The sequence below is a fragment of the Caretta caretta genome, chromosome 19 (assembly GCF_965140235.1).
Source record: "Caretta caretta isolate rCarCar2 chromosome 19, rCarCar1.hap1, whole genome shotgun sequence".
In the NCBI taxonomy this organism is placed as follows: domain Eukaryota; kingdom Metazoa; phylum Chordata; order Testudines; family Cheloniidae; genus Caretta; species Caretta caretta.
The window spans coordinates 12,637,931-12,655,154 of record NC_134224.1 but is presented as its reverse complement, the minus strand read 5'-3'; the positions used below and the strand labels follow the sequence as shown (position 1 = coordinate 12,655,154).

The 17,224-nt window shown below is 39.8% G+C and overlaps 1 protein-coding gene across 42 annotated transcripts in view; it reads right to left on the bottom strand.

The window, feature by feature from the left end:
* The window catches only part of EPB41 (erythrocyte membrane protein band 4.1), a 191,792-nt gene that overhangs the window by 70,507 nt on the left and 104,061 nt on the right, over nt 1–17,224 (bottom strand). For 41 of the 42 annotated variants that reach the window (XR_007353363.1, XM_075121351.1, XM_048825593.2 and 38 more), the window contains 4 exons: nt 13,400–13,877; nt 9,554–9,784; nt 6,313–6,417; nt 1,569–1,611 (listed from right to left, as the gene is read on the bottom strand). Coding sequence is in view for 41 of the 42 variants with exons in the window: in XM_075121351.1 (XP_074977452.1) it covers nt 1,569–1,611; nt 6,313–6,417; nt 9,554–9,784; nt 13,400–13,870 (850 nt within the window). In the remaining variant the exon portion in view is untranslated. Of the gene's footprint in view, nt 1–1,568; nt 1,612–6,312; nt 6,418–9,553; nt 9,785–13,399; nt 13,878–17,224 lie in introns of those variants that run through there. The other variant, XM_048825629.2, reaches the window with a different exon arrangement.

Genomic DNA, 17,224 nt, shown 5'->3' with positions numbered 1-17,224 from the left:
AAAAATGAAACCTTTCATAAACTCTCTGGGAGTCATACTGTATTTGAAAATAAAGGTTTTTAAACAAACTGACAAGGGAAATCATTAAAAAGATACAAAATATAATGTTCCAGTACAGGACCTTACAATCATAATTACATTGTGTGGACATTAAAACTCACCCCTCCCCTCCTTACTTCAGAGAGTTCAGATACCAAGAAGGTAGTAGCTTTAAAGATTTATTTTTTCAAGTGTTCAGAATGAGGTCACCATTTCCTCTTGGAGGGTATAATCAATTTTGCCCTTAGATAGCTGACCTGAAGGGCAGAGGCATTAAATGCTTCAGTAGGGAATTTCTAAAATTGCTGCAAAAACCTGAGTCAAATATAACGACTTCATTCATCACCCTCTAATTCAATAGTTTAAAATGGTACTTAATTCAGGGAGGCAAGTTTTTCTGATTTTGTTTCTTAAAAGATTTAATAAGTCCCACATGGGGCTGTCACGGGGGAGGATGGAAGAAACCAGACAGACTCCATTTACAGATCTGCTTCTTACCCAATACCATAATTGAATTAAGAGACAAATCCTGCCATTTTCATTGTATGGTGCCAGAAACATTCAAATTATTCATGAATAAGTTTAAGATAACTGTGAGCAACTTTCCATCTATTTTAAGGGGAACACAAACATTCTGGGGTTGTCTGTAGAAAAGTATTGTTCCCTTTTTTAGATCTGTATCTTAATCATGTCATTTTTCCAGTAAGACAATTTAAATGCATCTTAATCAGCTGAGTGAAACAAAGGGTTCCTTTAACTATCATCCTGCTGTAGGTTTTTGAACAGCTAAAGCCGTGCACACAAACAATTGCTTTTGTAGATTATAAAAATAAAAGTGGATGACTGAATGAAGAAGCTTTCCCAATGCTGTTTGTTTATTAACTCCAATGGAGTTTTGCCTCGATTATGCCACACAGAGAACCTCTTCAGTTCATAGCTTTGTTGAAATACCTCTCCTCCTCCCTGTTAACCTACACAGAAATTCACTTTCACTGCAGTGAGAAGTCTTGAGTGTGCGTATTCTTTGAAGAAAATCTGGTCTCTGAAAATGGATCTACATGGACACTGGTCCCTGCACTGAACTGGCCCAATATCAGAAGAAGTCACAGTCCATTTCTGCTTATACTGTGAGACATTTATCCTGACACTGTTCAAGCCACTTGTTCAACTCAGCTATCCCATTTGGATGCCTGAGCAGTTCTGAAGAATCCACAGAAGTTTGCCACAACATATACTTTTCTTTTCCCCTTACCAGCAGGCTGAAAGACACTACCTAATTCTGGACTGCACTATGGAGGTACAGCGTTTGTCTGCCTCCTGACAATGTACTGTAGGATAGTCTTCATTGTAACAAAGTGCCACTATTAAGAGTAAAAAGAGGGGGTGCATGCTGTTTGAACTTGTGCTGATCCCTGAAAAACACCCTTCCATGAACTCTAACTGGTTTTTGGCAGTTCTCTGAATTGTAGGCCAAAGCTATAAATACCTACCAGTAAAAAAATAGATCAAGATGAACTCAATCCACTTACCATGAACCTGCTTTTTTATTTCTTTGGCAGAATCCAGCCATGTCTGTAAGAGGAGAAAATAGTAAAATTCACACAGTTGACAAGTACTAAAAGAAACACCACAGGAAACAGTACTGTCAATCAGCTAAATAAGCAGCTATCAAATGTGAACTGAACTAGCTTTTGTAATGTGTGTATACCATATATATTATACAATATCCACCCACCCCTATATTACTCTATACTACTACTCAGGCACATGTACAACATCCTAAGTTTCCCCATTTTTCAGCCTGTTCACTCCAGCCTACTATCATCACACCATTCATCCACAGGCAGTTCAAAGTTGAGAGAGGGAAAGGATGGAATGGGATGGGATGAAGGACAGGAGCAGAATTCACATCCGTGACTTTTGTCCCCTTTTGTGGCCAGCTAGTACATATACACTGCATACATGATAAATTAAAATTCCAAAGGACATGAAAGCTCTATATACAAAACGTTTTATTTATTTGAGCTCCAACAATGGCCTTGAACAATAAAGTGTGAACTTCCAAGGGAAGCCATCTCTCTCTCTGGATCTAAAAGTGCAGAATACGCTGCAGTTTTCTCATTAAAATAAATGCTCTGATGAAATACTGCAACCTACATTTTTCTCAAATTCCAGCATCAGACAGTATAAGCTAGAACTAGCCATTAGGAAGAGAAACACACAGATCCATAAAGGTTTTAACACTGCCATTTTCTCACAACCCCCGTGCACCTTTCTCCGCATTCTAAGATGTATTGCTCACACTAATTCAGATTTTTAGATAGTAAGTTAAGCTCCTCTATGTGTAGTCCTTAACAAAGACAGCTTTATGTCATATCAATCACTGGAATAAGTGAAGATATTTGCAATGACAGCAAAAGCTTAGCACCTATCATGACAGTTCGGGGTGGGGGTGAGGGAAGGTGATAATCTTTTAAAAAAAAAAGGCATAAATTTCTGAGAATTAGCTTGAGGAGATAATATATTTAGACATTTTTATCCAGTTTCCTCAGTTGCCTGTAATTCATCTCCTTTATTTGTATTTTTGGGGAGCAAAGATGTGGTGCAAAACTGATGTCAGTGAAATTATTTTATAGCCCTGCCAATGCTCCTCCTTTAGTCATAACCTGAAATATCTCAGTCTTGAGCCTCTTCTTAGCAGAAGCTATCAGTTGTGAAACACTGTATGAAGACAGTGCAATAGTAATAATCATCTTCTAGAGGCTAGAATGAAGCCATCAAATTCATGTTCATGTGACCTAAGCAGAATTTGTAAATCTAGGTCTTCTGGAGGTGAAAAATTAGTATGCCTACCCATTCAGCTCTCTAAGCTTATCTTAAAGGACATTTTACTTTACATGTTTACTGGTACAACTGTGGATAGGTTTAATTAAATTCACTGTTAAAAATATGCTCTCTTCTACTCTTCCAATCTTTACAACTAGTGCTATGAAACCCATGAAAAAGAAGGCACACAGGCCATCTACATAGCATTTTTGGGGGTCTATGGTTTTGTCAGCATAGCAATTGTAAATGTAAGTGCTGATGCTACAAATGTTAGTTTTCTCCAGTGAGAATGGGACAGCCTAGCTGCTGGCTCTAACGCAGCCCGAGTGCAGTCATGCATTCATGGAACTCATCCTGTCTGCCTAATCCAACAGACAATGAGGGTTCAGTAATTAATGATACTCTTATCCGAGGCTGTTTCATGAATCAGTGGAAAACAATTCTCCCTTTCAGACTAGTATAAACTCTAATATAAACTTCTTCAGTGCTAAACAGTCCCTCTATTCACTTTCCCACATTGGAAAAACAGAGGGTGAAAGTGCCCTTCCTTGCGCACATTGTTGGTTTATTTCTGAAAGTAGAGATATTTAGGTATAATATTTTCGTGTGTATGTATGTGCGCGCTCACGCACACACACACACACCCCGTTAAACCCTAGCTATCATTTTGGAAGAGGTTCAGAAGTTGGTTTGTTGAAGACTCTTCTTAAAATCACTTTAGCTGGTAAATCAAATAAATTAGGTGAGGGCTCTTTTTAGAGTACTGTAGTGCTGGAGGGAATTTCAAACTTGGAAGTTTACACTCCATTAAACAGAAATATACATATATAAGGCAATTATCTCAAAACAGCAAAGGGTGGCTGCAAACATTAATAGTTTATTCCAGACTGGGATTAAAATCTATATCGAACAGCTGTGTAACTCTCTCATTCGTGTTTTAAGTGACAATAAATCTCTGACACCAAACAATCCTGCTACTGACAGCGTTCCCTCACTCTTTGCAGTCTGTAAGAAATTACAGCAGCAAACTCCGAATCAGACATCAAGCGAGTAAAAAAGCATGTGTATAATTCTGTTTTCAAAGAAGGCAATGCAATTAGCTTTCTTCCACTCCTCCTGTCCCAAACCTAGGGAAGCCCGTTTGACTCAAAAGTGATGGATACAAAGAGAGGAAGACAAAAGGGGAAGTGGTTAGAGAATGATGATCTGGCAATTTTCTTCCCACAACGCAACACACACTGGTTAAAAGACTTAATTTGAACAGCTTGATATTTCTGCCCTTAAAAATATCTAACCATATTTTACATATAGTAGATTCCATTAAGTATGGAGTAAACAATTCCTTACTGCAAGAATGAAGTCAAATTCTAAATATAAGAAAATAAAAACAAAAATGAGGCTTCAGCTGTCATGAAAGCCACCAATCTGTTAACTGTCCCAAAGAAGAATCTTTTTTTGTATCTTTTAAAGAATCTTTTAATGAGTTAATTTCTTCATTCCACCAGTTTTTCATAAATTATTCCAATACGTGAAACAGGAAGGTAGCCAGATGAAAAGTCTTTAAGTCCATTTCAAGTCAGACAATTATTTGAAACCAACCCCCAGGTAGGCTTAATTTTTACTAAACAAGGCTGTGCTTAACTTTTATGTAAGGCAGTCTGATTTGTTAAAGAACACGCTAGCAAGACAATGACGCTGCATAAATCTAAACAAAATCATAAAGTAAAACTGACCAATTTGAGTTTCAGTTTGAAGAATTTAACTTATTTTCAGCAAATACATTAGGAATTGCATTGCCTTACTAAATACTTATACTTTTAGAATTTTCCTTCCCTCCTGTCAGTGACAAGCCCCAGCTTGAAACATTAATCCAGAATGGCCTCCCACCAAGTCCTGTAAATGCTGACAAGAGCTCCAGGGACTTTTTCCAATGATGGTCAGGCCAGCTGGAGCTATTCTCCTGTGATATTTTTCCACTCTAAAGGGAAAAGTGCTCCAAGAAGGCTACACGCTTATTTGGTTGGTTCAACTAATCACAAATAAGTGTGGATGAAAACTGACAGTCTCCATTTAGCATTTTTCTGTAGAAAATCAAATGTAACTCAAAATTTTCTAACTCTATTTCCTGATTACACACAGTACAGGAGTGGAATTTACATATGCAACTCCATGGAAATTATCCAAATAATTCCCTTGTGTGTGCACAGAACACACTTAAATCTTCAACCACTTACATTTCTTTCCATTTTTTATAAAGTTGGAACAGCCAGTATTGTATCGCAGAATACTAGGGTGCAGGGAGTAAGTTGTTTCCAGTCATAATATTGATTGACTGGTTCATTCAGATACATATTAGAGGTATACCCATGATAGTGAAGAAAGAAACACTTACCTGATCAATAAAACAAACCTAAGGCTAAAATCACTAAGAGTCTGTCATAACAGTGACAGACAAGTCAGGAAGAGGAGGAAAATGAACACAAGACCCTTCAGAAATTGAGATGTGAGATGGCAATCTACATACACTTGACTCAAATTAACAGCTAAATCAAATATGCTTATTTACCCCCAAAATACAAGACATTGTTTGCTCCTCTTATTGCCTTTAGTAGATACTTGGAATAATTTATGACTGAAGAAATTCTCCCTGAATTCCTTTTGTGCTCAGGTTCTTTCACATCTTAAGTGTCATCTACTCTATCCTATCCACTCTATTCACCATGATTTTGTGAACCACAATTAAAAGAAAAGGAAAAACCCTAATCTCTATGCATCCGATGAAGTGAGCTGTAGCTCACGAAAGCTTATGCTCAAATAAATTGGTTAGTCTCTAAGGTGCCACAAGTACTCCTTTTCTTTTTGCGAATACAGACTAACACGGCTGTTACTCTGAAACCTAATCTCTCCAACACTTCTTGAATAACTTATATCCTACAGTTCTTCTGTTGTATCTTTGTAATGTAGTCATAAGAAAAAGAAAAAGAAACCAGAACCTAATCTAATCTGTTTTGAATGTGGCTTCAGTTCCTCCAGAACAGATTTTTCCAAATTCATTTCACTCCCCTCCATTAGCAAAGCACATACTGTCCTATTTTATAGTAGCTTCTATTTTATTCACAATATCAGGTTTCAGAGTAGCAGCCGTGTTAGTCTGTATTCGCAAAACGAAAAGGAGGACTTGTGGCACCTTAGAGACTAACCAATTTAAATAAGGTGCCAAAGTACTCCTTTTCTTTATTCACAATATCGTTACTCTTACAATTCACACACTATGCCAGTTCTTAGAAAAGGTCTTTCACACATAGGGGGAAAATAAAAATATTGCTAGATTAAGCAAAATTTTTTGGGACGCTACACACTTCTTCCCATTTTGGAGACAAGAACCTATCGAGAAGAGTTTGGGGTTTTTTTTTATTGCACACTGTAGTTCCACAAGCACCTTCTTACCTTGGAAGTTGGAGAGTCCCATATGGCCAGTCCAAAGTAGTCTTCTTCCAGAAGATTGAGGTGCTCGCATACTTTTCTAAGCAGATCCTGACCCTTGGCATGTTTCTGCAAATAAGTAACAGGGATTCTATAGTATACATTGCTTTTTGTCTCTCCTCTCCTGGTCCCACCAATAACTCTCCCACTCTGCATAATCACTGAAGAGGGCTGAATTCTTGAGCAAAAGAAAGGGGTGCTGACTGGCTCAGCAATTTATGGCCAAGTATGTCATTTTACAGGGAAGAGCATCAGATAGGAAATTCAAATCCAGCAAACCAGAGTTATTGGGGAAATGTTTAAAATTGATGTTGACTCTGTCCCTGACCACATTGACTGAGCATCCTGAAAGTCATTTTATCTACACATCATCTTACTCATCTCAAAAAATGGATATATAATTATTCCCTACTCAAAAGAAGTGTTGTGTGGCTTAAGTGTTTGTAAAATGCTCCAAGAAGGTACTTACGCTACAATGATAGGTGGCAGTACAAAATGCTAAATTAGCTAGGTTTATCAAGTGGTGACCAGACAGACTTGTGACTGGAAATAGAATTTATTATTCTGACACTGTATTTTGGGACACAACATGATCTAGTGGATTAAGCATAGAACTGGGAGCTAGGAACCTTGGGTTCCAATCCTAGCTGTGCTGCTGACTTCCAATCACAAGCTCCTGGTCTCAGTATTCCCATTTAAAATGAGAATAATATTTATCTGTCTTTAGGATTAATTTAGGTTTTTAAAAAAATGTTCTGAAGTGAAGTGTTATTTAAATACTACACTTTGGGGAGGTTTTTTGTTTGATTTTTATTTAAGCATTCATTACACCACCACTTTCAGAATAAGAATAAGCATAGTAACATAAGAAGCTCTCCAGGAAATAAAAATTATTTCTGACCCACTGTATTTCATTTTAAACCTACTTTAAATGCTACACCATGTTCATTTCAAACTCAACAGAGATTAAAAATTAAATCTAAAAATCTGCCATATGGCAGAGTTCAACAAAATTTCAGACTGGGTCTAATCCACATACACTTGTCCTGACAAATAGATTCTATCAAACATTCTAGAGAAACAATGGACATTTCGATAATTTAAGCTTTAGATGTTTTAAGAGAAACAGAGAGAGAGAGAGAGAATGAACAGGTATAGCCTTAAAACGATTTACAGCTCCAGGGATACAACTGTAATTACAGCTAACAAACTTCAAACTGCTGCAAACAATTTTTTAGGCTTCAACTTCATAATTGTCCCAGGCCTTTCCTTAAAAGATCAGCTATTTCTTGTGATCAGATAAGGTTTTCCCCCAACCATGTTCCAGTAACCACTTCTCATCGTCTCTAGGACATAAAACTCCATTACCAGAAGCATCTCATGGGATAGCAATGGCAGCAACACTGTTGCACAAACACTGATGCATTGACCTAATTGTACAAGGTCATCTAAGGTAACTGCTTTGCACAAGAAGCCCTAGAAACCTAAACAGGTCACAAATGAGCAACTAGACTTAACCAGTGGGTTCAGGGCTTAACAAGCTCATTATGTCTCAAAGACTAAGTGCCAGATTGTTTACGTGTTGGGCTAGTACTCAGATGCTGAATTAGATTTCCGTTGACTTCTTATTGCTGGGACACTGGGATCATCCTATGAGATAGATACGAAAAACATGTACAGCCAAAAACCTTTCAACTATAGGGGACTGAGCAGAGCTTCTGAAATTGATTTAACAGGGATGCTAAAAACATTATTTGTTTACTGCCATTTCTATTCTGAATACTGCTAGACATTGTCACTCTACTAGCAATTTTTACATATCCACGTAAAATGGCATGTTGGCCCAACTCATCAGTTTCGTTATCCGGTCTTGAACATTTAAGGACAGGCATTCTGGGACTTGTAGGCCTACCTACGCCCACCAGGCATTGTAAGCTGAGAGCAAGTCCTTTTAGGAAAGAAAGTGGAATAAAAGCCAAGCCACCTTCTCAGTGTAAGACAAGACACAGAGATCTCTACTGGGAAACTTGAAGCAGAACACCGGCAGCTGCTAGGTCTCCCCAGGCAAGGGCAGGGGGAAGAGGAAAAGACTGCCTTGGATCCATGCACCAAGGGGTGAACCCCTTAACCTAAAGGGAGAACTTATGAACCTCTGATACAAGGACAGAAGGTAACCCAGACCACAGTGAGAGGGCTGTAAAGGCTGAAGAGACAGCTTACAGAATCTGCACCAGAAGGGTGAATCAAGCCTGAGCAGATGTTGTAGAAAGGAGAGGCTTCTTGTGTTGGGATGCATTTGTGTCAAGACTGTGTTAAACTACACCCAAGGGGAGACAGTTTTGGAATTTGTCATTTTGCACACAGTTCCCCCTAATGGAAAACTAAGGCAACTGCAACACTCTGATGACAGGAATAGAAGCAACCCTTTCACAACCACTAAAACCCAAAATTTGATAATTAAGAACGAGCATTCCGAACCAGGGTTTGGCCTGGTGCCAGTGCTACCATCGCCCTTTGTAAAAATTGTTATAAATAGTGACGTAAGGATTGTGGCTTAGATAAATAATTAGGAAAGACTGGGATGAAATACAACTGATAGTTATGTGCCCATTAAGCATGCCTGCTAACTCTTTCAAGGCATAGCTCATATGAGAAGGAAGAATTTGAAGGAACAAAGCAAAAATAAGTATTTTGACGAAGTTTAAGTGGTGATCATCTCATTTTTTTCTGTGGTGATTTGCTGAAACTGTTTCCTGTTATTAGTCAGCAGCAGGTGATCTTAGGTTTCCAAGGTATTCTGGGTGAAAAGCCAGCAAAGCATACAAATCCAGCTGACAAACATTTTCTGGCTCTGATCTGAATATTATTTAGAGTTATAATCAAATCTTAAGAGGATGTAAAATTTATATATCAATCACACTCAAGCCTGGAGTATCAGAAATAGGGGCAAGTGAAGGAGAAAGCATCAGCAAGTGAGACTACAGCATTTTTAAAAAACCCGCCAAATAGAGATGTTGGATTTTTTTTTTCCCCAATGTCCAAGGTGCCCTACATTCTTATCAGATCTTAAATAATTGTTATGGTTTAAGACACAGTCCTACTCCAGTGGAGTTTAACCATTTACTTCACTGGCAGCATCACGCAATTCCGAACCCTCCCCGCTCCCACCCCCGTCACCCATCTTAAGAGACTAAATGGCACTTACATCCAAAGCACACTCGTAAACGGTGTCATCCAGCAAGGAAATCTTGCAGTACATATTTCTGTGTCTTCTTACTGATTTCTGGGTGGCTTTTAATTCTTGGCCTGTTTTTGTCTCAGGGCTCTCTATTTTCAACTCTGCCTTGGAACACTCTTCCTGCACTCCGTCTCCTTCCTTAATCTCAAGTTCTCTGCTCTCTGGGTCTTGATCTTCTCTCCTGTCCTCCTGAGCAGGCTGAAATCCCACGACACCATATTTATTACTTACATGTTTCAAACAAGTAGTGTCAACACAGCATAAATGTACTGTAGGTGATTTAATCCCATTAGAGATCAAAGTGGGCCACTTCACAGTGGCTCAGCAACTTAAGAGTTTTTCTCTGGTGCTGTATCTTGTGCTCTAAAGTCTACAGTTTCTTTTTCTAAACTGAATTGCTAGCCCTTCTCATTGAAGATCATTTAAATGTAAACCAATGCAGTGATGTCTGCCCAAGTCTGCAAAGAATCTGAAACAACAGCTCAGATGTCAACTGATATTTATTCAGTTCAAGTGCATGTTAATTCTGAAGTCTAATGAAAATTTAGATTAGTCTCATTAGTTATTAGTTTATCAAAGCATGTCAGAAGGGACAGGGTTGAGATTATATTATGAAGACCTGTTCAATCTACTGTTAGCGGCATCTCATTTTAGATTGGAGACTCATTTTTCCAATCTGACCCCTCAATCTTGCAGGTAAAATGCTCAGCTAATCCATAAAAACCAAGCGATTTCCTAGAATTGTTTCATTGTAAAACAGTCCTTTCTACATTTCCATTAGAGCCCTGAGAATGTGTCTCGGTTTTCATCACAATAAACCTACCCACATAATGCAGAATTTAATTTTGGGATCCAACGTGCTAATCAGTCTTCCTGTGTTATGAGTCATAGTAAAAATGGAAGACTGCCTTCATGCCATTGTGCCAATGCATGCTTTAGTATCTGCAATTATTTAAATTAGACCGACGTTCACAGACGGCTGCTTTCTGCTGTGACAGAGATAGGATAATCAGAAAGCAGAGAATCGGATGGATTTGGACACACATGCTGACTCAGAGGCTTTACAACAGGACACTTCACATAAATGGTTTCACACTAGAAATATCTGTTAAGAGTCAGGATTTAAAAGGACATTAATACTAATTTTACACATTATAGTCAAAATTAACTTATATGCACTGAAGGTTTGTGCGGCTTGTTTTTGCACAAGTTCACATATACTCAGTGTATCAAATGCCTACAATTTTATTGCAAACCTCACTCATAGTATTTGTTTCGCTTAAAGGCCCAGCTCCTGGAGTCAAATGGTTAGATAAAAATCTCAGTTCATATTTTCAAGCTTTTCTCTGCAAATATGAGGGATAGAAATTTTTTTTAAACTAAAGCAGAGTGTATTGTAAAGACTCAGAAACCAAAAGGCAAATAAGACTCCCCACAATTATTATTTTTTAATGTCATGATTTTTGGGAGCCTAACTCATGATTTCTGAATGTTTGGTTCGGCAATGCTATACAATTTAAAGTGGAAATTGCTCAAAGTCCTCAAGTCAAAAGAAACTACAGTAACTCCTTGTTTAACGTTGTAGTTATGTTCCTGAAAAATGCTACTTTAAGCAAAACCAATTTCCCCATAAGAATTAATGTAAATGGGGGGGTTAGGTTCCAGGGAAATTTTTTTCGCCAAAAAAGGCTACACACACACAGTATAAGTTTTAAACAAACAATTTAATACTGTACACACCAGTGATGATTGTGAAGCATGATTGAGGTGGTGGAGTCAGAGGGTGGGATATTTCCCAGGGAATGCCTTACTGCTAAATGATGAACTACCACTCGGTGAGCCCTCAAGGGTTAACACATTGTTGTTTAATGTAGCCTCACACTCCACAAAGCAGCATGAATGGAGGCAGAGTGTGACAGAGAGACACACCATGTGTGTGAGAGAGACGCACACTGCCCCTTTAAGTATGCTGATCGGACTCTAAATACACTGCCTTTTTAAGTAGATCAGCAAGTTGAGACAGCAGCAGCTGCCAGCAAGCTCCCTCCATCCTGACCAGTGTCTCCCCCACACTGCCCTGTGGAGGTGAGGTATAGCAGTGGGGGATGGGCGGACACCCTGAAATTAGCACTCCTCTTCCCCTAACCTCTGCACAGCAAGCAGGAGTCTCCCGGGAGCAGCTCCAAGGCAGAGGGCAGGAGCAGCACATGGCAGTGGGCGGGGAGGTACAGCTGAACTGCCTGGCAGTTGATAGCCTGCTGGGCAGCTGCCGCATAGGGAACTTACGGGAGCTGATAAGGGGGCTGGTTCCAAGGCGCCACCAACTCGTACACCCTGGTTCCAAGGCCCCACCAGCTAGTTCCAATGGACTGCTCTTCCTGCAAGCAGTGGACAAAGCAGGAGGCTACCAAACGTTCTAAGGGAGCACTGCACAACTTTAAACGAGCATGTTCTCTAATTGATCAGCAATGTAACAACAAAACGTTAACCGGGATGACGTTAAGTAAGAAATTACAGTAGCTATAAGCTTCCTATTTACACCACTGACAAGCAGCACTAGTCTGTCCACTTGATAAGTGCTTCTCAAGCTCTCTGATGTGGGGGACTGGCAATTTTTTTTCCCCAATGTGCGCACAGACCGGCAGCCGATGGCTTGTGGACTTGCACCAGTCTGCGGACCACCACTTTGAATAGCACTGCACTAGATCACACTGCCTCCAGCACATTGGGCTGGGAACTAAGGGAACTGGATTCTATTCCCGGCTCTATATATAATTGTTTGGGCAAGATACCCAGGCTAAATTATTCAGAAACAGCCATCAACTTTAGGTGTTCAACTCGAAACAACCTGGACCTGACTCTTTCAAATGCTGAGCAACCACAATGCCAGCTGAACTCGAGTTGCAGATACTTAGCACTTCTGGCAGGAAAGAAAAAGAAAGAAGCCCATTGTATTTCAAGTCCAGTAGCCAAGAGGTGATGTACCTAAAACTACAGGCCACTTTTGAACATTTGGCTATTAACATTCTGTGCTTCAGTTTCCTATCAGTAAAATGGAGATAATACCTACCTTTTAAAGCTCCGAGGTCTATGCATTTAAGGCTAGGATTTTTAAGGCGCCTAAGGGAACCACAAAATGACTAGCAGTTGGACACAAAGTCCTTAGGCTCCCTTTAAATCCCCAGTCTATATGCTCCAAGTGATTAATAAAAGTATGTGTGGGGCCACAGAAAAAACAGGGCCTACCACACTGGTGGGAGAGGGTGTAAACTGAACTGAGGTCCATGAGGTTCTGAACTGTCACTTGTGTTGCTTGCACTTAAGTCTGTTTTGAGGTTTGTTTTCTGCTGAACACAGCTGTAATTTCCATGATGTGTTTTCTATTGACTTTTCTTCTATCCATAGTGTACATATCAGAATATTTAAAAATGAGCACTAAAAGTAACTTTCAGAAGGATGTACTCCGAGTTTAATCCCAACTGACAAATTTTCTTGCCTCAGAGGAATATTTTCTTTAAGTGTTTTAGGAGTTTTTGTTAGTGTTTATATAATGCTTTGAAGATTAAACATATTATGATTAAAACAGTAGGAATAAAGTAAGAGCAGGAAGTGTCAGATGTAGCATACTGTCTGTCAAATACTAGAAGTTCCAAAATTTTTTTTTTCAGAATCTTGTGGGTTCTCATTGATCAAATCTAACATAGGAGGATTACAAACCTCTATTCCTTACTTAACCTGACAAATAATCCTGACTACATGAGCTAGCTGATTAGGAAGCCAAACAGAATCCAAATCAACTTTGTTTTTGTTTACCTGTGTTTCTGCGCTGCTTAGTGAATGAAGATCTAAAGATGGGTCAGTCCTGAGTTCAGGTTCAGGAGCTGCTATTGGGGCCTTCAGCAGGATTTCTTCATTAGGACTGGCTCCTAGATCTGTCTCTTTCTGACCTCCTTCACCTTTCTCTTGTGGAATCTCCACTTCTTTGCCTTCTTCTTCAGAAACCTGAGACTTGGGCCTTTTGAGAAATGATGAAAATAGGCGTGACAGGCCCCGACTCTCAGAAGTGCAGCGCTCTTTGTTCTTGCTCTGGTCTTCGTGTGTGGGGCTATCACCGTTGGATGCCTTCTGTTTCTGTCCCGTTTGATTATGCCCCTCAGATGCCTGTTCGGAAGCCTCCTCCAAAGAAGCCTCTTGCTTCTGTGTTTCAGCAGCTTCCTCCTCCTCTTTTTGCTGCTGCTGCTTAGGATTCTCGGTCTCAGCCACTAGACTCTTCTCTGTTGTCATGATGAAACTGTAACAGAGATTTTAAAAAGTAAACAAGAATATTTCTTCAGTGTTTACACATGCATTTAGCCATTGTAAATCAAATAACGAGCGCTCCAAGCACCACTTCCTGACAGCTGCTCTCTCTGGTCTGTGGCCTACTGAGCATTATTTACAAAGCAATCTATCACTGACAAATCACACTCGATGTAAAACTAGACTTGGCTTAGTTTACTTTTTGCAAAAAAAGAAAAAAAATAGAGACATCTTCATCCATGTCTGCTCACACACCTTTGACTGTGAGGATTATACTAACAAATGTGTTCCAGATCCATGAGCAATTCTGCACAACTCTGGTACTGCAAGTGCTCCTTAGCACTTCCTTTCCGCAGTTTTTACAATGCATCACAGTTAAAATGGCAGCTGTCTTGCCTAATCAAAATAGTCAATGAGAGATATTTCTAGTGTGACAACTGCAGAAGACAAACAAAAGCAATAATGAGGTTTGTAGAAATAAAAGTGCACTTCCCTTAGCATTTCTAGCTTTCCACTCCTTTCAAGTCTTCTTTTTCACCCTCCAGTAAAACTTTGTGCCTGTGCCATTTTGTGGGAAGGGAGTAGAGGAAACCGACATGTAACTAAACAAGCCTATTAGTAATATCCTATACAAAAATTCTGTGGCAGCCGTATCTCGCTTCCTGAGATACATAACTGAAAAAATGGTGTAAACAGGAAGTTTCAGAAGAAAAACCTCCCAAAGATACACCACTTACAAGCAACAACACTCTTCAAAAGATCAAAAGTTTTACTACAACAACAAATTTCAGGTCCTACCAAAAATAAGTGTCCCTGTGACAGACTAAAGAATCTATAAATATTAAATTTAAGAAGTAATAATATATAAACACAGTAAAGCTAATGTACTCAATGCTTTTTTTGCATCTGTCTTCATGAACAAGGTCAGCTCCCAGACTACTGCACTGGGCGGCACAGCATGGGGAGGAGGTGACCTTCTTTCTGTGGAGAAAGAAGTGTTCGGGACTATTTAAAAAAGCTGGACGAGCACAAGTCCATGGGGTTGGATGCGCTGCATCCAAGACTGCTAAAGGAGTTGGCGGATGTGACTGCAGAGCCATTGGCCATTATCTTTGAAAACTCATGCCGATACGGGGAGGTCCCAAACGACTGGAAAAAGGCTAATGTAGTGCCCATCTTTAAAAAAGGGAAGAAGGAGGATCCTGGGAACTACAGGCCAGTCAGCCTCACCTCAGTCCCTGGAAAAATCATGGAGCAGGTCCTCAAGGAATCAATTCTGAAGCACTTAGAGGAGAGGAAAGTGATCAGGAACAGTCAGCATGGATTCACCAAGGGCAAGTCATGCCTGACTAATCTAATTGCCTTCTATGACGAGATAACTGGCTCTGTGGATGAGGGGAAAGCGGTGGACGTGTTGTTCCTTGACTTTAGCAAAGCTTTTGACACGGTTTCCCACATATTCTTGCCAGCAAGTTAAAGAAGGATGGGCTGGATGAATGGACTATAAGGTGGATAGAAAGCTGGCTAGATTGTCGGGCTCAACGGGTAGTGATCAATGGCTCCATGTCTAGTTGGTAGCCGGTATCAAATGGAGTGCCCCAAGGGTCGGTCCTCGGGCCGGTTTTGTTCAATATCTTCATAAATGATCTGGAGGATGGTGTGGATTGCACCCTCAGCAAGTTTGCAGATGACACTAAACTGGGAGGAGAGGTAGATACGCTGGAGGGTAGAGATAGGATTCAGAGGGACCTAGACAAATTAGAGGATTGGGCCAAAAGAAATCTGATGAGGTTCAACAAGGACAAGTGCAGAGTCCTGCACTTAAGACGGAAGAATCCCATGCATCTCTACAGACTAGGGACCGAATGGCTCGGCAGCAGTTCTGCAGAAAAGGACCTAGGGGTGACAGTGGACGAGAAGCTGGATATGAGTCAACAGTGTGCCCTTGTGGCCAAGAAGGCCAATGGCATTTTGGGATGTATACGTAGGGGCACTGCCAGCAGATCAAGGTATGTGATCGTTCCCCTCTATTCAACATTGGTGAGGCGTCATCTGGAGTACTGTGTCCAGTTTTGGGCCCCACACTACTAGAAGGATGTGGAAAAATTGGAAAGAGTCCAGCGGAGGGCAACAAAAATGATTAGGGGACTGGAACACATGATTTATGAGGAGAGGCGGGAACTGGGATTGTTTAGTCTGCGGAAGAGAAGAATGAGGGGGGATTTGATAGCTGCTTTCAACTACCTGAAAGGGGTTCCAAAGTAGATGGATCTAGACTGTTCTCAGTGGTAGAAGAGGATAGGACAAGGAGTAATGGTCTCAAGTTGCAGTGGGGGAGGTTTAGGTTGAATATTAGGAAAAACTTTCACTAGGAGGGTGGTGAAACACTGGAATGCGTTACCTAGGGAGGTGGTGGAATCTCCTTCCTTAGATATTTTTAAGGTCAGGCTTGACAAAGCCCTGGCTGGGATGATTTAGTTGGGGATTGGTCCTGCTTTGAGCAGGGGGTTGGACTAGATGACCTCCTCAGGTCCCTTCCAACCCTGATATTCTATGATTCTAAAATAATCCCCTTCATTTCCTCTATGAACCTAGACTGATTATTGCATTACTATACAGAAGTATTCAGAATGGTGCCTATTGAGGCCAAGTTTAAAATATACCTATTTCAAGTAAATAACTTTGCCTTTAAGCAATTTGGTTTTAGTAAACTGAGCTGCTGAAATCTATGGAATTTGGCATTTATAAAATGATACTTGCACAGCATAGGCCAAAAAAAAAAAGTCTCAAATTTAAACTGCAAATGCTTTCTCAAATGTATTTATCCCACTAATGGACAGCAGGGTTTTTTTGGAGACCATTTTACTAATCTGATGCCATGTTTACTTCAACTTCAGCTTGGCTGTTGACACAAAGAGATGGAAATCACATGAAGAGCGTATCTATTTAAAGTATAAAGAGGACCTGAAATAATCATGCTTTAAAGGGGATAGAACTAATCTTTGAGAGTTGCATCACATGCATCTGCAGTAACAAATTACCATTGCTTACACAGGGGCAAACGTCTGTTTCAATCCCTTCTAGCCCAAACCTAAGTAGAAACATATATTTAAAGTTCTCGTTTAGAATTAAGAAACATTCAAGACATCACCCATTTAGGCATTACCACATTTAACATTCAAAACTTTTTTTTCCAAATTAAAAAATGTAAATGTTCATTTTCCCCACAGTAATCAAAATACTTCAGATTTTTAAAAAAATGTTTTTGAAGTTTTTGGCCATAGATACAACCACCACTTAATACTGATTGTCCTAAAAATATTGCAGCTCTGTACAATA